Source organism: Sceloporus occidentalis, unplaced genomic scaffold, assembly GCF_023333645.1.
Source record: "Sceloporus occidentalis isolate IW3139 unplaced genomic scaffold, rSceOcc1.0.p SCAF_3, whole genome shotgun sequence".
In the NCBI taxonomy this organism is placed as follows: domain Eukaryota; kingdom Metazoa; phylum Chordata; class Lepidosauria; order Squamata; family Phrynosomatidae; genus Sceloporus; species Sceloporus occidentalis.
Genome location: NW_028316983.1, coordinates 57,161,691 through 57,187,950, shown reverse-complemented (window position 1 = coordinate 57,187,950; position 26,260 = coordinate 57,161,691). Strand labels below are relative to the sequence as shown.

The 26,260-nt window shown below is 41.2% G+C and overlaps 1 protein-coding gene and 1 long non-coding RNA gene across 2 annotated transcripts in view; one reads left to right on the top strand and one right to left on the bottom strand.

Moving 5' to 3' along the window:
- LOC149315977 (uncharacterized) overlaps positions 1-26,260 on the top strand; it is a 51,591-nt gene that overhangs the window by 12,685 nt on the left and 12,646 nt on the right. The window lies entirely within an intron of this gene.
- The window catches only part of LOC149315978 (uncharacterized), a 39,380-nt gene that overhangs the window by 7,670 nt on the left and 5,450 nt on the right, over positions 1-26,260 (bottom strand). Inside the window, exons 3-5 of the mRNA XM_089514510.1 lie at positions 16,460-16,583; positions 6,110-6,290; positions 780-2,683 (exon numbers count right to left, since the gene is read on the bottom strand). Coding sequence (XP_089370636.1) covers positions 6,266-6,290; positions 16,460-16,583 — 149 coding nt within the window. The 3' untranslated portion in view covers positions 780-2,683; positions 6,110-6,265. The remainder of the gene's footprint in view (positions 1-779; positions 2,684-6,109; positions 6,291-16,459; positions 16,584-26,260) is intronic.

Sequence of the window (26,260 nt, the reverse complement as noted above, 5' to 3'; positions counted from 1 at the left end):
ATGTCCCTCCATACACGCAAGTGGGTTTAGAGGACATTTCCACCACATTTTGCAGCCCAATTTAACCCCAAGAGAATCCCTTTGTAGATCCCAAAATATAGTGAAAGTGCCGCATAACCCTCTAGAGGATCCGGGTGGCTACTGCCGACAGAAGCTGCTCTTCTCAGCAGGAGCGATTGCAAGGAGGAGGAGGAGGAAGAGGATGATGATGAAAAGGATTGCTAGGAGGAGGAAGAGGAGGAGGAAGGCAGCAGCGGTGGCAGCTGCAACAGCTTCAGGTACAACGTGACTTTCTGGAGGGGAGGAACCCTCACTTTTGGGCAGCTGCACCCTGGCCTGGCGGGAACTCCCTCAGCTGCCCGAGGGGGTTGCAATGGAGCTGGGACCCCTGCAAGTGTGTTTGGTAGTTAATGGTGGCACAGCCCATGTATGCATCGCCATTGGGGACAACAGGAGCTTGCCATCCGCAGATACTGTAATCCATGGATGGTAAGCCTGCAGATAATGAGACCCCACTGTATACTCTGCTGTTTGCATCTTGTTAGATGGGTGTTCCACTCTTTCCATTGAAACTAAGTCTGAAGTAAGAACAGATAGGGTACTGGCATCAAAAGGGCACCTCTTGCTCTGACAGCCGTATCGGAGCAACCCCATTGTTAGATAAGTTAGGTTATTTTCGTAGCTTGACTTTTGTTTGTATTTGAACTTGTCAGAATCTTGTATAACTGTATTCTTTCAGCTCCATGGCAATAAAAAGAAAGACAAAGAAAATGTCTTACCCTGTAAACATTTCAGGCTGATTCAGTGAGGTCAATGACTGAATGCCAGATGAATCCTCATTGTGGCTTCAGACAATTATTGTACTGCTCTTCAGAGTTACAAGTTTGAAGCAGCTCAGGAATCTCCTACAGCAACATCATTCCTTTGTCTAGTATGTGACAAAGATAATTAAAATCTGTCTTAATTTCTCCTTTTCTTTTTTCAAATAAATAAATAAAATCAGCCCTCCCCTCCCTCACATGACATCATATGTAGCTCATCATTGGATATCTTTGTGGGACAGATATTTCAAATACCCTTGGTACATGGTATAAGAATATAAAGTACTGTGCAAGGAGCCAGACTAGTAAGTCCTATTGAAAAGAGATCATGTCTCCAGTATGGACACTGTACATTGTAAAGCTTTACTGCTCTGTTGCCAAGCTGGTCTTCTGGCAGAGATAGAAAAACTAGAATGGTTTAAAGATGGTTTATCTGTATGTCTTGCTGCAGAGCAACAGCAAGACCATAAAATATCAGCACTAACTTTATCACACACCAAGCTTGCAGTATCCTGCCCTCATTCCTACCATTAAACAGAGTGAAGCACATGCCTCACACAACAGATGTGGGTGGGAAATTTTTAAAAGGTGGTGGTATTCTACTGCTATTTGAAAAGCTGAGGATAAATCTAAATGAGATCTCAAATATTTCTTTGTCTGAAATAGGCAAGGGAAAATTCAAATTACTGTGGGAGGGCAGATTGGGACTGTAGCAGCTAGAGAAAGGGAGTTAATTTTTTTTTTTAAAAAAAAAGATAGTTTTCTTACAAATTTGGATCTTAAAAAAAGAATAATCTGAGTCATAAATATCTACAGTCTCTAAGGCTCAGTGTAATTCAAATGAGGAAACTGCAGAATTGCTATTTTGCCTAGGTATCTTCTAGATCTTCAGTAACATTGATTTTTGCACAGAAAAAAATGTTTTCTGGACCTCTAAAGTCTCTAGAGGGGGGGAAATACAAAGAAATAAATGTAATCAGAGGCTAATGTCTTTTGCATTTTCCTGTTCCTACTGCCAACACTGATGAGAGAGGCTATCATTCACATAGTGGGTTCATCTCTTCCTGCCAGTGCATCTTCCTGTTCTAATCCATCAAGCTCCATGGGAGAGCTGAAAGGGTGAGGGCAGCATCTCTCTAAGGAACATACAGCTAGAATCTCTTTCCCCCAAGACAAACACACTAGGCTCTATAGGACAGGGTTGGATACCTGCACATAAGCACAAACAGATTAAAGGGGTAACCAGGAATGGATTTTTCTATAGAATAATGACTGGGCTGCTGTTCAGTCCTGTCTTCAAAACAAATTATTTGGATCTAAAATCTTTAATTCTAAGAGCACGTCTTTTGTATCAGACTCCAGTTTGTAGCATTCCAGATCCCCAAAACAAAATAAAAAATTTCACAAGCTTAAAATCTGCCCATCACACACACTAAAATATACATTCGTTCCTGCAGCCCTGCCATTCATTGAAATTTCTACATCTGTGGGATAATTTTTAAAAACACAAATGTGCTAGTAGGTAATACACACATCAGTTCCATCCCCCCCTTCCCACAAGAAGAAAGACCTGTGGATTGGCTGGAGGATTGTCTTGCAAGGGGGCAGAGTCCATGAAAGGGAGCCTAAAGGGATAATAATATACCAAGTTACTGTAGCAACAGTTTTCTTCCAACTCAATACAGTTGAAAATAATACACCAAGGGAATGTTTTCTCTCCTCAAACAGCTGTCTCTTGCTCACTGCTGGCCTCTTCCTTTTTCCTCTTCATTTTGCAGAAGCCATGGAGCCCACAAAAGCAAGCAAAAGTGAACTGGGGCATCCCCTAGGTCAGGCAATGGCCAGGAGCATCCAAAAGAAATCTACAGGTGACAAAAGACAGAAAATTGATGTTTTTACTTCACCTTCCAAACAAAACGTTCCTTACTGGCAGTTTACAGGAATGTTCCAAAAATTTGCTTCCCTCATCTAGAACCTGTACAAGAGAGATACACCATTGCTCAGTAATAAGAGTACATGTCCTGCATTTAGAAGGTCTGAGGTTTAGTATATCATATACAATCTGTATACTGTCAGTGATTCTCTGTCCAAGACATTTTGCTACATAAGACAAAACACAACAAAATAAACCTGAGCAAGTACCCCTGCCATCCCATGGGGGGGGGGGGGGAAACTGGGCTGGCAGGTGAATCCTTTGACATGGCCAGTAAGACAGCATTTTCCACTGCACCTGAAAGCAGCAGTTTAGCTACATGAATGCAGCACAGATCTTGCTGCTATCAATCACTATCTCCTACCTGAAGCAATCATCTCTCTGTCTGATAGTATGGCCAACCCTGCTGCCAGAGATGCTGGGGGAGCCACCACCACTACTATACTAGGGAGGATATCACACAACTGAAATTGGATGTATCATCCAATGTCATCCTGAATGCAATCATGCGTATTCACATTATTGTGCGAAAGGTTACCACATGTGATTGTGGGCAGTCCCAACGCACTCCGAATGCAATCACGTGTCAATCTACAGTTCGGTGAACTAGCGAAGTCACAAACTCTATTCCTAGGCAACTTCGCACTCAGTGTGCTGTTTGGTGTGATGTGCATGTCTCCTTTGGTCCTTGTTCCCCCCCCCCAAATCTGGAAGGGGGCTTCCCATGAAGCCACGCTGCAATTCCGCTTCAATTTTGCTTCTGCTTGTCCTTCAGCATTGCTGACGGGGGCTTCTGCCTGCTAACTAAGAGGCATGGACTGGGAGCTACTGGATAACCATTATATTCACGTTTTAACGTGACAAGAGTGAATATATGCTCGTTTTAACATGAATAGAGCATTTTCTTTCAACCATTCTTTCCGCCCCCCAACCTCTTTTGTAAATTGTGGGGTTCCTTGGTTCCTCTCTCTCACTTGCCTAAATATGCTATGCTCCAGTCATCTGGAGTCTCACTGACCATGTGCAAGGGTGCCAATTCGCAATTAAGAACCCACCGATGTGATGACTTACTTCACACAGAATCTGGTCGCATTCGGGGAGGCCATTACAGTGAATTTAAGGTGTGATAAATAATCACGTAATTGCGTGAATTTTCAAATTGACCTCGCTATCTTCTTTTTCGAAATTGAGAGCCTCCCATCCCGTGTGATATCCTCCTCAGTTAACAGAACATCTGACCTGACAAAGAGCAGCAGCTTATATTCCTGGAACATTAGCCACTGTTGCTTTCTACACACTAGAAACCCATCTTTGGAGATGCTAATATTTTTGTACATAATTTTGTATGGGAAGGATTTATTTCTCAAGTGTTTAATATCAAAAGTATGGTTTTTGACAAAGTTTACAGATGTATGTGAGTCCTCATATCTCTACTATTAGAAATTAAGCACTGCCTGACTTGTCTTCAGCTCTGTCATTCAACCTTGCTGTGTTCAGTTATGGTCCAATGACTTGCCTGTTCTTTTTGTGGTACAGTTGCAGCTGCAAGGCAACTCGTTTATTTCTGTCTCCCTTTCTCCATTTGTAATGTATGAATGTTTTCACTGTTCTTATTTCATACATTGGCCTGGCAAGCTCTTGTGGCAGAGGATAAGACTCTTAACCTTAAGGCTGTAGGTTTCAGCCCCACATTTGGCTTGAAGATTGATTTCAGAGGGAAGGCATCACATATTATAAAAATCCATGTGAACAATTTTCAAAATGTATAATGAGACATATGTAATATGCTTCATTGTACATTCTGAAAATAGTTCATACAAATATCAACATAACATTTCAGATTCTTCCACGAGTCTTCCCCTGTTGATCCAGTGTTGTTAAAGTACATCCTGTAAATTCATGACTCCCAAAGCAATAGAGAAACAAACATGAGCACAATAGCTTGTAGCTGCGCATTGAAAATGAAAAAGCAGAGTCTAATGTGTGTATTTATGACCTATGACTTAGGAAGAAGAAGGACTGCCATTTCTTGACTCTTTCTTCAGCTATAGCTAGAGGAAAGGATTCCGTGGCCAGCCCAGTCAGATTCTTTACATAGAAAGTGGGTGTTATCCTTCACCTCAGGCAACAAACAAGGATGCCCCTTGAACCAAGAGCTTCAGGGCCAATTTTACCATGATGAAAGAACATGGCAAATTTATGTCTTTGGACTATAGCTCCGAGAATCCTCTAGCCAACATACTGCTGACCATTCTCACTGGAGCATTCCAGGAGTTATGCTCCAAACAAGCAATATTTCTAAGTTCTGGTAACATGGATAGTTGCAGCAGGTTCAACAAAGGATATCCTTTTCCTGAATCCACTTTTGAATCCGTTGTTTTTTTTTAAATGACCATTTGTTTTCTAGGGCTAGTACTGGTTTTTGTGGTCATGGAGCCTTCATTGAAGGCCAAATGATTCTTTGGCTCAAGCAAAGGTTGTCAAGCAAAACCAAACACAGCAAGTCCAAATGGCTTGTCTGTGAACACCTCCTCTCCCGCCGCAACTCTGCTGAAGTGAAACATTCCAATCTGTGGATTACCTCAGCCAGATGAAAAAGAAGAAGCGAGAGCCAAAATCCCGTTTGAGATGGTTGCTTTTCAATAGCTCGGCTAGCACTTGGGGTATGATTAAGCCCTCCAAGGTTACAGGGAATATTTGACTGACCTTCCAACTTCAAACACAGCCGCTCAGCATTCATTAAAGAACCCTTCACCACTTCAGAACAGTCAGTTCCATGCAGCAATGAAAATTGCATCACTCCCATCCAGTAACCTGGGAACCGGAGGAGACTAGCTTTGTCCTCTCTGCTTCAGCCTGACCTTGTCTTTGGCAGTGACAGACCCTGACTTTAGAACAAAGCAGCTTCAATACATACAAACCGCAAAAATGCATGGCCTGTTTAATTCACTTCTCCAGCTGCACATTCCCCCTGCCAGCTGTCCTCCGCCCCCACCATGCCACCAATTTCTCTTGACAGGTTTCTGTATACCTGTCTACCAGCATTCTGTTTAAATAAGAGCCCTGATGCTCTTTCCGAAGCTCACAAAACAGTGACTACAGAGACTCCTTAATGAGCATTCCTGACTGCAAGGTTTTTGAGCAGTCTGCCATCTTTTGCACATCTCTAGGCTGCTTTTATTCTATGCATGGAAGGGGCTTTTCTCAGGTAGCGGTCAAGAGGAGCAAAGTTCAACTAAATCAAGCTGTCAGATGGCAGCCACAAAGTGAGCTCATGCCTCACTTTCTAGCTGCAGCTTTGCCATTAGTGGTTTTTGTAGGTAAATAACATTGCTAGAAGGTGTTAGAATAATACCTTGATCAGCATCAGGCTTCACTGTAGGAAGACAAGGACAAAATAAACGAAGTCCTTCCGTATATAATGTTTCTTTGAATTTCCAGTTGCTGAAGTTTTGCTTTTTTTCTTTAGGATCTCAATGTTTAATTGTAAAGCAACAGTGAGCAGATGAATTTATAGCTTTAGTGAAAGCAAGACACTTTAAAAAGAACAAAGTAGAGGAAGAAAAATAAATATGACAAAAAATAGCAAGAATATCACAAATAACCACAGTTTGTTTATTTTTCTAGAGTTATGTTTTTCTTTGGATGATCATATATCTGCTTAATAATCTATGAATGGATCTTTGCCCACATATGAATGTAAACATGTACACATAAATATACTTTAAAATGAAATATAATTATTGTCCCCATCTCTGTAAACTATCACAATTATTGTACCTTTTATGAAAGTTGTATAAAATTTATATTAATAAATACAGTACATGAAAATGCTTGGTTTGCATTTAGTGTATGTGTACGCCTTCAAGTTGTCTGTCAACTTAAGGCAATCCCATGAATTCCATAGGGTTTGTTAGGTAAGGAGTGCTTAGAGGTGTTTTTCCAGTTCCTTCCTCTGAAATATAGCATTCAGTTTGTGTGTGTGTGTGTGCGTGTGTGGTGTGCCTTCAAATAATTTTTTTACTTATGGTGACTCTAAGGTGAACCTATCATGGAGTTTTCTTTGCAAGCTTTGTTCAGAGGAGGTTTGCCATTGCCTTCTCCAGAGACTGAGAGGCTGTAACATGCCCAAGGTCACCCAGTGGGTTTCATGGCAGAGCAGAGAATCAAACCCTGATCTCCAGAGTCATAGTTCAACACTCAAACCTCTACACTGTGACTGATCGTGACTAAATGAATGTATACTATATTTACTTCGGTGAAGAGATGCGGGGGCTGGCTCTGATTATTTAATAATCTGATGAACTTTCTTAAGAGAGGATTACAAGTTGTCCATAACAAGATTCTGAAATATGTGCTAGCTATAAATCAGACATAATTCTAAATAAAGGTATATAAAGTGGGACAAAAAGCACTATTCATTAGCAGGGTTGGGGAGGGACAGGTTTTTTTTAAACCCAACCCAGGTTTGTATTTTTTGTGTTGTTCTGTTTTTTGTTTTAATAATAATAATAATAATAATAATAATAATAATAATAATTTTATTTGTGTTTCCCCGCCTCTCCCAATTGCATTGAAGCAGGGTTACAGACTAATAAAATCACAGTACATATAATTAAAATTCTCTAACCCATTATAAAGATTAAAACCAACATATTAACTAATGGTTAAGAATAACCATACAATACACAATACAGTACATCGGAAATTAAGCAGCATCTCAATTCAGGGGCATGTCAGTCATTATCTTATAACATATCTGGATATGCTTGGCGAAATAGTTCGGTTTTCACTGCTTTCCTGAATATCTCTAGTGTTTTACACTGGGTGTTTTGTTTTGTTTTGCTGTTTTCTGTTTTGCATTAATGTGTAGAACTACACCAATGTAGGACTAAATCAGAAAATTAAGTAGCAAAATGCAGTTCAAATGTTACAGCAACTAGCTTTAAAAAATGTTTTTTTTAAAAGCATTCTTTTAAAGCAAGTTGTTTTGGACTTCTGTTAATTGAAAGATTTGTTTCCAAATGCCATTTCTTACATTAGAAAATAAAGTTATTAAAAAGAAGCAACTGACACTGAATACTAGTCTAACAATGAACAACTGCGAATAAACTGTCAAAGTTATAAATTCAGAGAGTCACTGTTGTTCCAGTAAGAGGGTTGGAAAATAGCAATAATAGCCTCCAGGTCTGCCAGACACCACTGAAACACCCCAGAAGAACAGCCCTCCCAACCAAGAAAACTGTTTGAAAGCAGCCAAAAGCAGAAACTGGAAGGATCCTCTGGTTTTGTTGATGTCTGCTTATTTTGCAGCTGGGGGGGGGGGGGGGCAGTGGCAAAAATTGCCCACATTTGATATATCTGGTGGAAGAAGAAACCTGGGAAGATCATGAACTCTGTGACAGAGAGTGTTTTGCATTCAGAACCTGCTGGTCCAATATCCGTTATGTTCAAGTAGAACTGGAGAAGTTTTCTATGAGAAACCTAGAAAGGTGTTGCTGCTAGATTTATTTAATAAATTTGTTTGCCACTTTTCTCCCAATATGGGACCAATGGTTTGACTTAGTGTAAGGCAGCTTCCTATGTTCCAAAGAACCTGGTTGCTCCAATTCAGTCCCTGCCATGCAGCCATCTTATGCAAGCAAAGCAGAGGGAGGAGGATCAAGTTGGTTAAAACTTCAGAAGGAGTTAGGGAAATTTGCAGTCCGTTTCGTACTGAAGAGGTTTCTTGTCTGATACTTGACTTGTAATTATGTAAACAAGCACTGATGCACTGCATGCGGCACACATATCAGCATGGTTCATTTGTGCTTCCTCCCTTTCATGTTGTTTTATTTAGTGTCCAGATACACTATGTGCTACCTGGACCTTGAAATAATCTTCAAATGCCCCTCTGTGGGTGTCCCTGCCAAATGAAGTGCAGCTGGCAGAAAGGACCTTTTCTGTGATGGCAGCATGCTTATAATATTTTTCTCCAGAGTGTCTTGGTGCATGAGAAGTGGGTGGATAGGGTTGTGTATTAAATGTTGCTGTATCAATTAATTTCTATGTATAGTTGTGAAAGTTGGACAGTGAAGAAAGCTGACAGGAAGAAAATCATTCATTTGAAATGTGGTGATGGAGGAAAGTGCTAAAGATGCAATGGACTGCTAAAAAAAAGAGAAATGAATGAGTCTTAGAGCAAATCAAGCCTGAACTCCCACTAGACGCAAAGATGATTAAACTGAGGCAGTTATACTTTGGACATATAATAAAATGATGTGACTCACTGAAAAAGATGATCATATCTGGTAAAGTGGAAGGCAGGAGGAAAAGAAAGAGACCACATTACAAAGAAAGCCACAGAGTTTGCAAAACCAGAGCAGGGCATTTGATGACTGAGGCTCCTGAAAGTCTCTTATTCACAAGGTCCCCATAAGTCCAAGTTGACTTGATGGCAAATAACAACAACAATATTAATTCAGTTCTCTGATGCTTGTATTGTTATGGTTTATAGATGAATGTTAATATTTCTTTAGATGTTATTGTATGTTGCCCTGCATTGGACATCATGGAAATAAATGCCTATAAACTGGAACACAACACTAGATGACAATAACATTATGTGCTTGCATGTACACGTGTGCACACACTTGCATATGTGTGTCTTCAGGTCTCCTGCTGACATATGGCAGTCTTATGAATTTCATGGGGTTTTCTTTGGCAAGAAATTCTTAGAAGGGGTTTGCCATTCTTCTTCTGCAATATAGCTAGCCTATAGTACCTGAAATTCCTGAGTGATCCTCCATCCAAGTAATAACCAGGCCTGGCCCAACACCAGTGAGGACATGGTTTCTTCAGCGTATTTAGGACTCCTTATTTATCATAAATGCATCTGACCTTCTTTTCTAGAAATGGCAGGTCATACTCCAGGCAGGTTATATCACAGCTAAAACAATCATATTGCAGTGAACAAGCAATTAAAACAAAAAGTATTTAAAGCATTCATATGGGAGGAAGCCCCATGTGTGGAGAAATGAAACTGTTCACTGGTGAAAACGCCAGACTAAACCTCTTTAGGCAAGCAGTTCCACAATATAGAATCATAGAATCATAGAGTTGGAAGAGACTGCAAGGGCCATCCAGTCCAACCCCCTGGCATGCAGGAAATTTCAATCAAACCATCCCCGACAGATAGCCATCCAGCCTCTGTTTAAAGACCTCCAAAGATGGAGACTCCACCACACTCCAAGGGAGTGTGTTCCACTGTCGAACAGCCCTTACTGTCAGCAAGTTCTTCCAAGTTCTTCAGGTGGGGCCTGACAAAAGCAGAATATACCCCCTGGCATGCAGGAAATCCAAATCAAAGCATCCCTGACAGATGGCCATTTAACCTCTGCTTAAAGACCTCCAAGGAAGGAGACTTGAGAGTGTGTTCCAAGGGAGTGTGTTCCACTGTCAAACAGCCCTTACTGTCAGGAAGTTCTTCCTAATGTTGAAGTAGAATCTCTTTTCCTGGAGCTTGCATCCATTGTTCCGGGTCCTGTTCTCTGGGGCTGCAGAAAACAAGCTTGCTCTCTCCTCAATATGACTTCCTTTCAAATATTTAAACAGGGCTATCATATCACCTCTTAACCTTCTCTTCTCCAAGCTAAACATCCCCAGCTCCTTAAGTCGTTCCTCATAGGACATGGTTTCCAGATCTTTCACCATTTTAGTCGCCCTCCTTTGGACACGCTCCAGTTTCTCCACCTCCTTTTTAAATTGTGGTGCCCAGAACTGGACACAGTATTCCAGGTGGGGCCTGACCAGAGCAGAATACAGTGGCACTATTACTTCTCTTGATCTAGACACTATACTTTTATTGATGCAGCCTAAAATTGCATTGGCCTTTTTAGCTGCCGCATTGCACTGTTGACTCATGTTCAACTTGTGGTATACTCCTAGATCCCTTTCACATGTAGTTTCATTCAGCTGGGTGTCCTCCATCCTATATCTTCGCATTTTATTTTTCTGCCCTAAGTGCAGTACTTTACATTTCTCCACATTCAAATTCATTTTGTTAGCCTTGACCCAGTTTTTTAGTCTATTCAGGTCATTTTGAATGTTGATCCTGTCCTCTGGAGTATTAGCTATTCCTCCTAATTTGGTGTCATCTGCAAATCTGATGAGTATGCCCCCAATTCTGTCATCCAAGTCATTGATAAAGATGTTGTATAGAACTGGGCTCAGGACAGAGCCCTGTGGGACTCCACTGGTCACTTCTCTCCAGGATGAAAAGGAGACATTGTTGAGCACCCTTTGGGTTTGGCCAGTCAACCAATTACAAATCCATGTAACAGTTACCTTGTCTAGCCCACATTTTACAAGTTTGTTTGCAAGAATGTCATGGGAAACCTTGTCAAAGGCCTTACTGAAATGAAGATATACTATATCCACAGCTTTCCTTACATCTACCAAGCTGGTAATTTTATCAAAGAAAGAAATCAGATTTGTCTGGCATGTCTTATTTTTCTGAAACCCATGTTGACTTTTTGTGATTATGGCATTGCCATCTAGATGTTCACAGACTCTCTGTTTAATGATCTGCTCTAGAATCTTTCCTGGTATAGATATCAGACTAACTGGACGATAATTGTTTGGATCCTCTTTTTTTCCCTTTTTGAAGATGGGGACAATATTTGTCCTCCTCCTATCTTCTGGGACTTCTCCTGTTCTTCATGAGTTCTCGAAGATTATTGCCAATGGCTCCGATATGACATTTGCCAGTTCTTTTAATACCCTTGGATGTAGTTTGTCTGGTCCTGGAGATTTATATTCGTTTAGATTAACCAGATATTCCTGTACTATCTCTTTACTTATTCTGTGCTGAAATTCCCCCTTTCTGTTTTCTGCTCCATTTTCCTGAGATTGAGCACCCTTTTCCTTTTCTGAGAAGACTGAGGCAAAAAAGGTGTTGAGTAATTCTGCAAATGGCAAGTGAATATGGAGAAGTGGCTCTATTCCTAGACAGCTTCATACAGGACAAGGCAATATCAGAAATACTCTGACCCCAATTCATGTAAAGCTTTCAAATTCAAAGCTAGTAGTTTGCATTCAATTTGAAATCAAATTGGTATCCAATGTATGTGTACTTTTTTAAATTGCAGATCAGGTATAAATAAAGATGATGATGATGATGATGATGATGATGATGATGATGATGATGATGATGATGATTCTGTTGCAAAAGAAGCTGTGGTAGGGATGATAAGCTCTTTATATTATCCCTGTATGAAATTATGTGCTAAGGGGAGAGGGCTGAGGAATAGTGTACCAAAGTATCTGAAGCACATTTTCTTGCCAGGAGATCTGGGTGGTCTGAGTGACAAGACTCCCAATTCCATTAGGGAGCTATTGATGTATTTAGGGAAGCTTGTAGCATGGAGCCTTTTAAAACTGACCCTCCATTTTCCATTCAGGGGGCAGACAATGATGAAGAATAGAGGCGGCACAGCTGAGTCAAATGTTCCTGTTCTTCTGGAAAATGGAGAAAAAGGATCTTTTAAGGAGTGAGGAATAATTAAAAAATAAATGAACTAGTGCTAGCCGAGTGACAGAGGCCCTACTTGATTTGCAAAATCTAAGCATGTTTCATGGCCCAGCTCTGCCCTTTCTATTCAGGGGAGAAGATCCTTTGAATAGAACCCTCCGCAGCTCAGAAAATGTAGTGAGCATTAAAAATGTAAAGCCAGAGAATTCTCTTTAGTCATTTGCTTAACCTCAGGCTGTGTTTGTCACTGTCAGAGTGATGAATTGGGAGCTGCCTGAAATCAGCATGCTCACTTTAATAATGTCACTTTCCCCAAGCCCTAATAAATGTCTTTCTGAACCAGCTGGACAGAACCAATTCCTTAGACCAACAATTACTGATTTTACTGGGGTTTTGCTCTGCTTAACAGTTAGGACCCTGTTGCTGAAATTGGAAATCTTTATCCTTTTTGCACATTCTATCAGCAATGAGGAGAGATGTGATCCAGTTTGTGAAAGCCTTCTCCCAAGAATTGGGGCAAAAGGCAATGCTGCCTCAAGAACAAAGCAAGGGGCTTGGCTGGTTTTCAAATTCTCTTTTTGTCTACCTATACAATAGGTGCAAACTTAGTCAAACCCAAGAGTAGTCCTCTTCAAATTAATGGGATTTAATCTTGATTAACAAATTCCAGTGATTTCAATAGCTCAGTTTTAAGTTAACCATAACTTAGGTACAATTTACTTTTACAAATTTATTCTAATTAAAGACTAAATCTACATCCAGCCCAGTATATGCTGGTGAATAGATTCTTTTCCAGTATGGCTTCTTAGGGCATGTCTATCTTAAAAAAAAAAAGAATAACAAACATTTAAATACAATCAGCCTAAATTAGATGAGCTTGTTCTGAACAAAGCATGAGTACAGTCAGCTTTCTATATCCATGTATTCTTTATCCATGGATTCAAGTATCCACAGCTTGAGAATATTCAAAAATATATAAATTGCAAAAAGTAAATTTTAATATGGCCATTTTATATAAGGGATACCATTTTACTGCACCATTGTATATAATGGGACTTGAACCTCCACGGATTTTGGTATCCATGGAGGATCATGGAACAAAACACCAGTAGATACCAAGGGCCACATGTATTGATCATATAGGCATAATATGTCATTATATGAGCTAGAGTGGTGTAATAGTTTGAGTGCTAGACTAGGACGCTGGAGGGTTCAAATCCCTGGCTAACCTTGGAAACCCATTGGGTGACCTAGGGCGAGTCCTCTCTCAGCTCCAGAGGAAGGCAAGGGCAAATCCACTCTAAACAAATGATGCCAGAAAGACCCTGTGATAGGGTTGTCATAAGTCAGAAACAAATTGAAGACACAGAACAACAATGATATTGCCGCATATTCAGAAATTTGCTTTTAGAAATTGTATTGTTTGTTATGGATATTATTTTTATAAATAGCCATCTGGTGGTAAAAACATTGGCCACCTCTAGTATCATGACAGATGATTCATGACAGGGCCAAAATAATGATATTCACCTCCTTATTTAGCTATTTGTAATGAAGAGCCCATCAATTTTGGATAATAAGATGTAAAGCTGTAGCTTGTCATATATAGATGAGAAAAGCTGCACCTATAGATATTCCTCTCCTGTCTATATATCTATGCAAGATGAAAGACTCCCTCTGTCATTTGCAGCTGGCCTCTTTTAATAAGCTACTCACAGTCAAACTGCCTTGACTTTGTTCAGGAACAGTGTTTAAAGAAGGGCTGGGCAACACACAGTCCTCCAGATATCATTGGTGGATAATTCCTTACCATTGTCAACAGGCTATAGGGCAGTAATTCCCAAAGTGGGCAGCATGCACCCCCAGAGAGTGGTCAAAAGATCCAGGGTGGTGGTGAGGGGAAAGGGGGGTAGTAGGAGGCTTTCAGTCAAAGTACTGGTACTCAGAAAAGACAAGGGAAACCAGTAGCGTTTAGGACCATGGTGAAGATGAGGATTGCAAGACACTTCTTTTCAGTGTCCCTTAAAACCACTACATAACCTTGTCAATAATTCCATGTGGTGATGTCTCTTGTTTTTCACCAGCCCACACAAGCTCACTCCCTCAGCTGTGTCTTTCACTGGTGGTGGAAGGAGCTGTTGGAAAACTCTTGTGAGGTATGGATGCAGGAGATAATTTCTATGGGTGCTCAGAGTGGCACCATTTTGGAACAAACTGAAACAAGGGGTTACAGCACATGTCAGTGGGGGAGAAGCAGTGGCAAAAAGGAGTTTTCACATTTGGGATCATGCTTAAGCTTTGCGAGCTTTGCTGGGACTTGGCTGGCAGGTTGGAGCTGCTCTTTGTTCATCAGACAGGCTGAGAGAAGAGATAACAGAAGAAACAAGTGTGTGTGTGTGTGGGGGGGGGGGGGAGAGACACCTGAAGATGTTTGGGGAAGACATGTCTCTCCGGAAGAAGAGGCCGGTGTATCTGGAGTTGATTCTTGGATAGGGTCCTTCACCTTGGAGCGGCTCTTATAGATAAAATATCTCCTTTTCTTCATCCACACCAGTCTCCAGTCAAAGGCATGTGGCCTCTGCAAACCCCATACACACATACTGGATGTGCTTCTGTTTGACCCAACAAAGAAGGATTGAGAGTCCTTCCTCACCAGGGAGAAACTTCTCCCTTTTCACCTGGTCACCTTGGGAGCAGCAACCAAGCCGCTAGCTGAGCTATGACTGAGAGGCCTCTTGCCTGCACTGGCCTTTGCTGGAGGTGTGGCATGAGTAAGAGGCTTCTCAGTTGCTGATCACTCAGCTGCCAAGGTGAGCAGGTGCAAAGGGAACAGCAGCTGAGCAGCCAATTGAAGAGCAACCAGGAAGCCTCTTGCCTAGGCTGGCTTTTGCCAAAAGGCTGGCACAAGCAAGAGGCTTCTCAGTCGCTGCTCAGCCAGCTGTTCAGTTGTTGTTCCCAAGGCCACTGGGTTCAAAGGGACCAATGACCAAGATTGGTTGTGCTGAATCTGCAGTAGAACTGAAGACTTAATATCAAGAAATATGAATGGAACAGGGAGGCAGTAGCTAGAAAAAGCTGGGGGACCACTGCTATAGGTATTATGCCACAGCATCTAGAGGGCCACATGCTCTTCAGCCCTGGAAAGATGGATGGAATGGTGCAATATCCAAGCTAATGTGGGGATGGTCATTAAATTTCTCAGCTTAACGTAGGCTGAGATCTGTATTCAGTGACAAATGGGGAGATATTCTCACAGGATTGTTTGTGAGGATAAAGGGATAATTCCCATGTACATTGCTCTGAGTTCCTCAAAGGAAGGGTGAGATGCATTTTTGGCTACAAATCTTCCTTTCCCCTACTCCTCTTTTTTACTTCATTTGTTCCTTCTGTTACTGTATTACTTATGTGTAAACAGCCAGCTGAAAAAAAGATATAGAGAGCACCCAATTGCTGCTTTAAAAAAACCTAAGAAGAAATAAACTGAATTGGTAAAGTGGAAGTACTGTCCCTTTAAAAGGAAATAATTTTGCATATACAGCTGGTGTTTCAGGCTGCAGTGTTTGCAGAGAATTACTAATTAAAACACTGCTTCTGTAAAGTATGCTGATCTCCTTGATTCTAACCCCCTCCCCTCCTCAGCCCCCATATACACACAGTTAATTTGCTGCAAGGAAAGAAACATCACAAGGGTCCTCATTATAAAAATTTCACTGGCTGCAGCTAATGGTTGTAATTAATAGGTGCAATAAATTTCAAATGGCCAGCTATGGTGTTCATTAGTTTCAACCTGAGTCAGCACCAGTGGGGTAGCCTGTTACTTAATAACTCATTTTCTAACCAAAAGAGAGACCTCAGTTATTCTATGGTTCAACACAACCAGAGCTTGAGATAGACAAAGAGAGAGAGAAAGAGAGAGAGAATAATTTGTAGTACTGTATATGTCTAGCTTTGGATCTACTGGTTTGCCAATTGTATAAGGAAAATTCAATACTTATTCAGATGAAGTAGTCTAACCAATGGCAGCACTTTGAAGTTGCTGGGTTGCCTTAAAAACGTCTCCAGAGTAATTATATCATTAATTAAAAATGGGGACAGCACATTTGTAAATTATTATCTGCAAGAAAACAAGGTTAGACAGATCTGAGACACTACTAAATAAAAAGCAATTAAGTAATCTCATTTGTGTTTACTTGCCTTTCCAAATAAGAGAAAGCTGCATCAGTGTTAGCATCATCAATGAAGTGCTCCTTACTGTTATCTTTAGACATCTCGGGGAAGCAGGACTCCTGCATCACTAAGCGTAAATAATATATTGGACCTGCAAAAGAATGTTGCAGTATGTAAATGCTTCTGTTTAGTTCTTGCCAATCAGCTCTTCCTTCTTACAGAATACTCCATTCCAGAGGTTGGAAGCCACCAAAGGTCTCTAGGACTGCATACAGTCTGTTTTCACACACTCACCCCTTTCCCCAAAACCTGAAGATGTTAGAAAGGGTTATGGGGTGGGGGAGGGAAAGCTGTTTGAGTCATTAAACTAACTTTATCCCAGCCCCAGAGGCCTTTCCGGGTTCAACTGGGCATTTTTAAGCCAAATTATTTTTCAGACAGGGAATGGACTAGGGGTTTGGTAAGGATCTCAGAGTTCAGGAAGATACATAGGAGCCCTTGTTGAAGCATCAGAGGCTCATGATCCATAAACTGCCATCCCTGCTCTACTCTCTGACTCTCATGTGGTCTCAAAATTTCTACCCACCCTGTTAGTCAGTATTCCTTCTCAGTCCTCACTGGGTTAGTGGGAAGGTTTCCAAATTGTCTTTCTACCCCCAAACTTCCCTAAGCTTACTGATAACAGCCTCTTATACTGGTTTGGCTGCATAAGGATCCACCCTTGCCTCTGAACCTTGGAAACAGAAGCCATGCTAACTCCTGGAGCATTTACAACACTTCTTGAATGTTCAGAGTAGCTTGTTTAATTATCTCCATATTCCTTGTAAAAGCTCTAGAAAGGTAGCTGTTATTACCCCAGTATTGCAGATGGGGTGTTCAGAAAGAGGCTGTAGACTGAAATAATAGCAGAAGTGCCACACATCTGGCACTGGAGGTAGCCTTGTAATCTCTACTGGTGCAACAGACAAGTCACTGTCAGCTTGACTCAATTCTTCTATGACACTCACAAACACCACCACCCCCCTCCTTTAACCCAATTAAAAGTAACTTCCCTTGAGATCCAGGGACTCTGTTGCTAATGGAATTGAATTTTATTACCTCTTTTTTATTGCCCTTTGTCCCTAGTCCTCACATGGCCAAGAAGGGGAATGGCCCCTGCCTGCATTGAAATCCCTTAATACCATCTTTAACTGACAACAGAGTAACATCTGAGACAGAATGTAGGCCAGTGACTCTAACACTGTCACAATTTTTCACCATTTCTCAGCATTATGATTGCAAATAGTGTTCAATGCCTTAATCACCATAAATTACACATATATCTACTGGTGAAAATTTAGCTAACCTTCATTGTACTTTTCCATGTATGGTAATGGTTAAGTAAAGGTTACCTTATTTTTCCAAGCATGACCTGCCTGCTAAACATGGTTGATACTATGATATTTAGGGTGGCCACAGATCTTATTTTGCAGAAGATACTTGTCCATTAGATAGCTGCCTGGCAAAGATAAGCCATCTATATGAAAGCATTCAGTATATAAAAAAACCCTGCAGTACAAGTCCAGTTTATTAATAAATAATTATAGGAAAGACGAGCAGGAACTTTGAAGCTACCCATCAACTATTCTCACCTGGACAGCATATGGAGCAGACTTAGAGATCAAAGTTTTCCCCACTAAAGTGAGACTCATTCTACTTCTGTTCTGATCAAATCATAATGGTTACTTCTAGATTTGTATTTGTACATCTAAGGCGCCTTACAGACGCGCCAAAGTGGCGTAGTAGGGTTGATTCGGTGCATATTCGGGTTGAGAAGGGGCGTCCCTTCTGGATGCCCCTAACTCTAACACAGACTGAGTCTGTACAAAATGGTGGTGCCCATTCCACACGGGCACCACCATCTTGATGTAGCGGACGCATTGTGTCCGCACGTCGCGCAGCACATATGACCATTGAGTTCTGAAAACGTTCTGTGGCAGAACAATCTGGGAACAGGACTCATTGCATAAGAGAAGTAATAACGGGATAATAACGTATCGGAACATATTATATTGTACAGCATCCCCTTTGAATGGGTGCTTTTGCCAAGAGCGTTCTCATATCATACTGCTGTGGCGCATGCACATTTCTTTAGCTGGGGCACGATGCCGTGATTTCATCACTCATCATCTTTTTACCTCAGACTACTTCCAATTGGACACTCTAGGACAGCAGAGGAGGAAATTGTCTCAGCCAATCAGGACACGAGGACTGACAGAACAGATATAAGAACAGATAAGATTACTGCACTAACTTTTCATGTTCCGGTATGATAACGTTCCATCTGTTTGAGAACTGTTTCTCATCGTTCTCACCCTGGAACGCTGTTGGAACACTTTGAGGTCTCGATGGGAACCAAACCGTGCAGTAAATTTTGCTGCATTCCATTCTCATTCAGTTCCCAGAACGTTATCATAACGCTATGCGATAAAGTTCTCATACTTACTACAGAGTTACATGGGACAGAATGGAACTTACCTCCTAGTAAACACGCATATGATACTGCTGTAAGACAAACTGATTTTCCCTTTATATCAAAAAGAGAGGAAGAAAACCAAGTGTAGGACTTTAAGAAGACTAAACCAGGTTTCAGGTGTGTGTGGGGGGGGGGGAGTGAGTAGGGGTAGAGGAGATTCAGCCCTGCTCCATCTAGGATTTTATGGGGTAATTTGACTGAAATTAAGCTAACTCAAGTGTTGGGCCTATGGGATTTGTCAAGCCTGACCTCTAACACTTTTCACCCATAATTTGAATACTGGATGAAGCACTATAATACTCATTTAGCCAACTAATCAACAAAGCTCTATACAAACTTAGAGGATTCCTACATTTCCATCGCTGCAGTCATGTATAAATGTTGTAGAAACACAGAACATTTCTTTTGGCATCTGCTTTGCTAAAAGAAAAATCGATACTATAAGGAATAGTGAAACAAATCAGAAGGGACAAGGCTCTAACATACATTCCAAAAACTTGCTGATAAACTTGTTCAGAGCCCTCTGCTTAATGACCAAATATTTATTGGGAAAAAGAACCTTGGCGTTAGTTCCCCACATCTGTTGATATAAGAATACAGAAATTATCCTTACAAACAATGTGCCAGCCTCCTGTGTCTGGAACATAAATAAAGGATATTGGATGCTCGATATTTAATTAAACAAAGAAACAAATTATCCTTGTCTATTAGATTAGCAAGAGAAGCATTGCAATTACACAGAATTAGAACATGCAATATAGACCTTCTAATGCACGTGACCTAGGGAAATTGAATTGCCTAAAGTGGAGTAACATCGAGTATGTAACACTGAAGATTTTCACACGACATCGTTATATCATTCCTTTATCATCCCAAAGTGTAGTGGAATCGTCATAACAGACAGACGATTCAAAAAGATTTTCACATGAGGCTGTTAGTGTTCTTAAAACATTGATATATCAGAATTCAGCAATTCAACTGCTTTGAAATCGTTTTGGAATCATTTATTGCTGAATTCTGATATATCAACGTTTTAAGAACACTAACAGCCTCATGTGAAAATTTTTTGGAATCATCTGTTATGACAATTGCACTACACTTTGGGGTGATAAAGGAACGATATAACGATGTCGTGTAAAAATCTTCACTATCTCATTACGCCCAATTTTTCCAGGCAAAGCATTCTCTGAAGATGCCAGCCACAGATGCTGATGAAACGTCAGAAAGAAACTCTGCTAGAACATGGCCACATAGCCCAAAAAATCCACCAAAAATATCTCATTATTGCCTCATACTTAGCATGTTTTCTAAAATTAACTTATTGTTCGGCTAATAGAAAGACTATCATATAATTCTTTGCTCTTTATTTCTTTTATCAGGGACCTAAATGACTGCTGTTTAGAACTAGACACAGAGGGCCCATCTACACTTGGGGGCAGGGAGAAAAGTCCAAATGGACAGCTCAGAGTCACCCCACACCTGTCTTATCCACAGCAATTGTCTACACCGCTCTTGCTGTGTTCTGCCATTAGCTTCCACTGCCACAGCCTTTCCCACGGCTCCCAGAGCTAGGACAGATTCTTGCTTGCCAGGAGCACCATTTACATCCCCCCCCCCCCCAGAACGATGTATGTATGTATGTATGTATGTGTATGTGTGTGTGTATATATATATATATATATATATATATATATTCCTGCTTGTGAGGCACCTGGTGCCTTATTGTGACCTCAGAGTGCCCCATCAGGAGTGGCATAAAAGAGAGAAATTCCCAGATTGATGTTTTTTTCCTCCTCGGTTGATGCCACTCCTGACAGTGTGCTCTGAGATCACAATTATTTATTTTAACATTGTTTCAGGTGGGGAAGGTAAATGATGGTTGCCTTCCCCATCCAAATCCAGCATAAATCGATGGGACACATGCAGGAAATAACTGGAGTTTCCTGGAAACTCCACAGCAAACTATAAAATCCTCATTAAAGCATTTTTACCTCACCTTTGCTAGTGATTGGGCCCTGGATCATGTGTCCTGACCATGACAGATTTGGGGGAAATGCCATGTTCATATGTCTTGATCAGCACAAATTTGAGGGGAATTCAGGGTTTGTTTGTTTTTTCCTTCGTGTCAGCTGCCAGAGTCAGCTATCTGACAGTTTTTATATTTCCAGATAGATCTTCAACTACCTCTTACTGGCCTGCTGCTCAGCAGAAATAAACAGTGGATGATAGCAATTTGTATGCTATGGAAAAGGCTTACCTGCTCATCAGTTGCACATCAGACACCTGTTAAGGCAGAAGTTGTGTTCCCTCCCCCCCCCCCCATCAGTTAGCAACACTGGTTATTCCTCTGAAAGGTTACTGTGGAACAGACACACACACACTTACTTATAAGCACAACTAGCTCTTTAAGGTGTTATTTAAATAACAGAGTTGCAAATTCAAGCAACTCCCCTATAGGAGGGGCAAACATTTCAAAAGAGCTGGTTCTCAATCCCTTTTAGTTATGTTGACCATATAAGAGCCTGGCCTTCAAAAGCTCCTGGGCCCCCATTGCAGCTGCCCTGATCATTAGGGGTACAATTGGGGAGGGGGGGAGAGCCAAAACAGAGTTTCACATTCCATAGGGGTTTTGTTCCAATTCAAGCTCAGCTAAAGGCAAACGGGATTTTGCTCATTACTTTCCCAGCACAAGAAAACATTTTGGTTTGCAACAAAGACGCTGCTTAAATGGGTTCTTTATCCCCTGCCGTCCCTATTCCTATTATTGCTAGTTAATTAAGCACTGGCCATCCTGGTCCCACTCATTCACCACTATAAGCAGTACAATAAGACAAGCAGGTGTGTGGTATGACCTTTGCTGTTAGCATTGGAATGCACAAAGGCAGTGCCTGCAATAGTAGCTGAGAGATGCATTTTCTAGGGTAGTTGTGTCAGAATGAAGTCTCAGATATCATATGCACAGATATAATGTGCCCTAATGAAAGAGCCAGTTTGCTGTAGTGGTTTGAACATTGGATTATGACTCTAAAGACCAGGGTTCACACCCCTTCTCAGCCATGGAAACCTGCTAGGTGACCTTGGGCAAGACACACTTAGACTTAAAGGAAGGCAAAGGCAAACCCCCTCTAAACAAATCTTGCCAAGAAAACCCCATGTTAGGGTCGCCATAAGTCAGGAATGACTTGAACAACAACAAGGAAAGAGGAGGTTGAGGAGAGCCACCACCCACTTACCATTTCAAATATTCTGCCTGGACATGTGAATATGTACCTATTCAATCACCTGTTTGTAAGACTGACAGCTTACAGTCAAGGGTATCTCCTTTGTAGGAGCCAAGGGTATCTCCTTTGTAGACAGACAAACTTGCCAAATTTTGGTTTGCTGTTCCTTATCTTTTTGTTTCATCCCTTTTCTGCATCATTTTGCTTTTTTCATTTTGTAAAAGAGAGCAAGGGAATTCATACCCATTTCTATGTACATCTTTCCCCAAATAGCCATGTTTTTGTATATATTTCTATAATTTATGCATTTTACAAGCATTTTTCCTGTAATATAAAGTGTTTTTATATGTTGTGTTGAGTAAAATGTGTGTTTTAATGGGTCTTTCTACAGTATACTCATTTCCCCCCACACATTTTGATTGCCCTGAACTTTGTTGAAAAATTCAGGAAAATATATATATATCAAAGTGTATCTTAGACTGCCTATTGGCTTGAGAGTGCACAGTAAGTAAGTTTACTTTAAAATGTGGACAGAATTTTTCAGCGATCCTAAGCTCCTGATTGCAACATATGCTTCATTTAAGGAGGTTTTGCATATGCACATACCATATTAGCATTGCCAAGTGATCAGAAAAAAAATCATCAGTTTAGCTTGCAAAAATCAGTAGGTGAAACTCTTAAATGGCATGAGCAGCTAAGCACTATAAGCTGCTCTTGGTTGTGCTTTTTGCAGCACTGAGATAAATATTTTCAGCAAGTTTCTGTACCTCAAGCTACTGTCTTGGACAAAGCCAAAGAAACCAGTTGAAAAATTCATAGTCTCAGAGATGTTTCAAAACTCCCTATGTATGTTTGCTTGTGTTAAGCTCTGCAAAAGTATGTGTGAACTGGCTGTCAATATGTATTTATGTGCCTTCAAGTCACCTGTCATCTTATGGAAACCCCATGATTTTTATAGGGTGTTCTTAAGCAAGGAATACTCAGTGGTGTTTTTGCCAATTCCTTCCTCTGCAATATAGCCTACAGCACCTGGCCAGACCCTGCTTAGCTTCCAAGATTAGAAGGAATCTGGTGACTTTAGGATATTTAGATAGTCTTCTATAATATATGCTATCAAAATTCAGATGACTATTCTTTGGTTGATTATACTATACTGTAAAATTATAGACACTTAGGGGCTGTGCACATCAGCCATTAATGCTGGTTTGGGGGCACAGTTGGGGCATGGTGTCTACATGATGGATGACGTGACTCCGCCCACAGGGTGGCATGATGCCACATACCTCTCCACATGGTGTTTAACATCACGGCACTCCTCTGGCAGTGTGTTCACACAATACAGAGCCAAAGGGGTGCCTTAAAGCCATGGCTATTGCACCCTTTTCAGGCTGCAAGAAAGAGCCACTTTTTGTAGCTCCTTTTTGCACCCTCGAAAGGCCAGATCAGGGCTGGGGCGGTTTGCATAGCCTCTTAGTAGGAAATGCATTCATTTGTACTTTCTGGGTGGTATCTAACCTTAAAGTTGCAAAATGTGGTGACTTCTGCTACTGCATTCTACATGAAGAATTAGGACAAGCAATGCCTTGCTTTACAATGGGGGTGTGAAGTCATGGAGGGCCAAGGAACACCCCACCCCTAGATACATACTTCTGGTTTCTGATGAAACTCAAGAGTGACTAGAAATGAGAAGTAATGGGAGGTCCCGTGGTTTGTTCAGCTGACCATCATGCTTCTGAAGGCTTTTGAAGGCAGAATTTTTCATTTGTCTTTTTAAAAGCTGCAATAGGAAAGCCTCGCATAGGTTCCCAAACTTTTTTTTCCTCGTAGACCACTTTCAAAATTTTACTGGTTTCGGTGGACCCCCTGCTGCTACATTTCTACCATATTCCCAAAACTCATAAAAAAATGTGAAGATTAGACCCCCGTAGATCCCCGTCGAGTCTCCCATGGACCCCTGGGGGTCCATGTGGACCACTTTGGGAATCACTGAGAGAGTACACAAAAGGCCCCCATGACCTGTGTATGGTTTATAGCTGCACAATTTCTACTCCTGCCTAAAACAGATCCTACAGCAATTAGTGCATTAATTAATTAATTAATTAATTAATGATTGGCTGCAATGATTTTGAAACAGCTTCTGGAATAGCTTCTGGTGTGGCTTGGATAAAAGCTACAGTATGGGATTGTGAACAAGATTGTGGAGTGGCTTCGGAAATAATTTGTGAAAAGACTTAGGCAATGGGTGATACAAGTGGCACTAGAGCACTACATCTGACAAATTGTACAAAGACAACAACAGGGCTTGCGTAGCAGATATTTGGAAGGAGCAGAATTATACTTCTTTATGCAACCCACTGAGACATAAAAAAGATGCTTAGGACTGTGTTGCTGAAGGGTTATCATTCTTCTGCAGGCATATGTGGCAGAATGCATAGGAAAAATGAAGGGTTTCTGTGCTGTTAGCACACAACATACACTTTAAAAAGAAACCATCTTTATTTCCAGACATGCCAATGAAGAAAATTCATTTTTGTCTTCCTGAATGCCTTTCCGAAAGTTATTGCAATTGTATATCTGGCTGAACATCCCATTTTTTTCATTCTTTTTCTTTCTTCACCCTGCCCTTGGCTGGACACCTGCACAACCTGACTGCGAGAAAGTGCCTCTAATTACCTGTCACTGTTCTCAGCATGCCTAGTTAACGATTGCTCTGTGTAGCTTTCATGGAAATGGTTTTGCATTCTGCTCAGAGCATTCCTTACAATGGGCTGAAGGGTGAGGGAATTTTTGGCCCTTGTGTTTGAATGGCAGAGCTCTTTTCTTTCTCCTTTTTCAGAAACTTCTTACAAAAACTGAGCTGTAACCTGATCAGTGAAGCCACCTTCTTTTCAGCTGTGAATGGAGAGAAGAAGAGGCTCAGGAGAAGGAGAGATCAATCTCTCCACCCCTGTATATTCTTTTTCTAACAAGTCTTTGTCACATTCATCCAGCTCAACTTTGTTGCACCATGGTTTCTCTCATTGGCTACTGGATACAAAATAAAGATGGGTGATTTCTTTTTGAAGAGAGGAGAGATAGAGTTAAGGAATCTGTGTTTCATGCCGCTTTGCTGAGGTGCCCAAGAAAGTGGATTATTCCTCTGTGTAGCCCATGGCTTTTAGCCCTACATGAGTTATGAAAAGCAATCACATAGGAATAAAAAGCCATAGACCACAGCAGAGGGCTTAAGGAGGATAAGCTGAAAGCCTTTAGAAAATACAAAAGAGTAGGATAAAAATAAGACCCTCCAAGCTGGACTAAGTCTCCAATGTTCCACATCACAGAGGTTGTCTTGGAAATTTTACCTTGGTTAGTCATCCCCTCAGCACTTGATCCACTCTGTTTCCAGTCTACTTGTGGCTCATCCCTAATGAAATTTTCTTTGCCTGTTTGCTCTTATCCCTTAAAATAAACTTGTAGTGGCCTCATTTTGTTTTTGGTGGAAAAGTTTTCTTCAAACATGCTGTGTAGCCTTTAGCTGGATATGGCCTTAGCTAGGTGGCCAAAGGCACATGAAAGCAAATCATTCCCCCTCCTTAGCAGCCTGATCCAGGATCATTGGGAAGAGATTGAATCTCCCCCTGACTCCTGGAGGGGGGGGGTCTAGATTCAGATCTCTAGGGTAGGAGAAAGATTGAAGACCTCTTCACCCTTCCCAGTGATTGTGGTCCAGATTGCTGGTAATGGACTAGCTTTCACTTTCCCCACAACCCAACAGTGTTGAATGAATGGAGTCACAGGGATGATTGGGGAGAGGCTGAATACTATTATGATCACTGAGATGGAGATAAAGCCTCGCTCCCCAATTCTATATTGTTGATCTCCTCTTGATCCTTGCATGTTAGAAAAGAGGCCACACAAAGAAACTCTTTCTGAGCACCCTCTTTCTAGCAAACTTAGGCCTGTTACAGACTGCCAAAATAAAGCTGCATTGGGTCTCTTTGGAGGTATGCTATTTAAATGATGCATGGGTCCTAAGAGTCCGGAGGTTGCGCCAAAGCCACACTCCATTCCTAAGCACTGAAGTGCAGCTTTGGTGCAGCTTCTGGATTC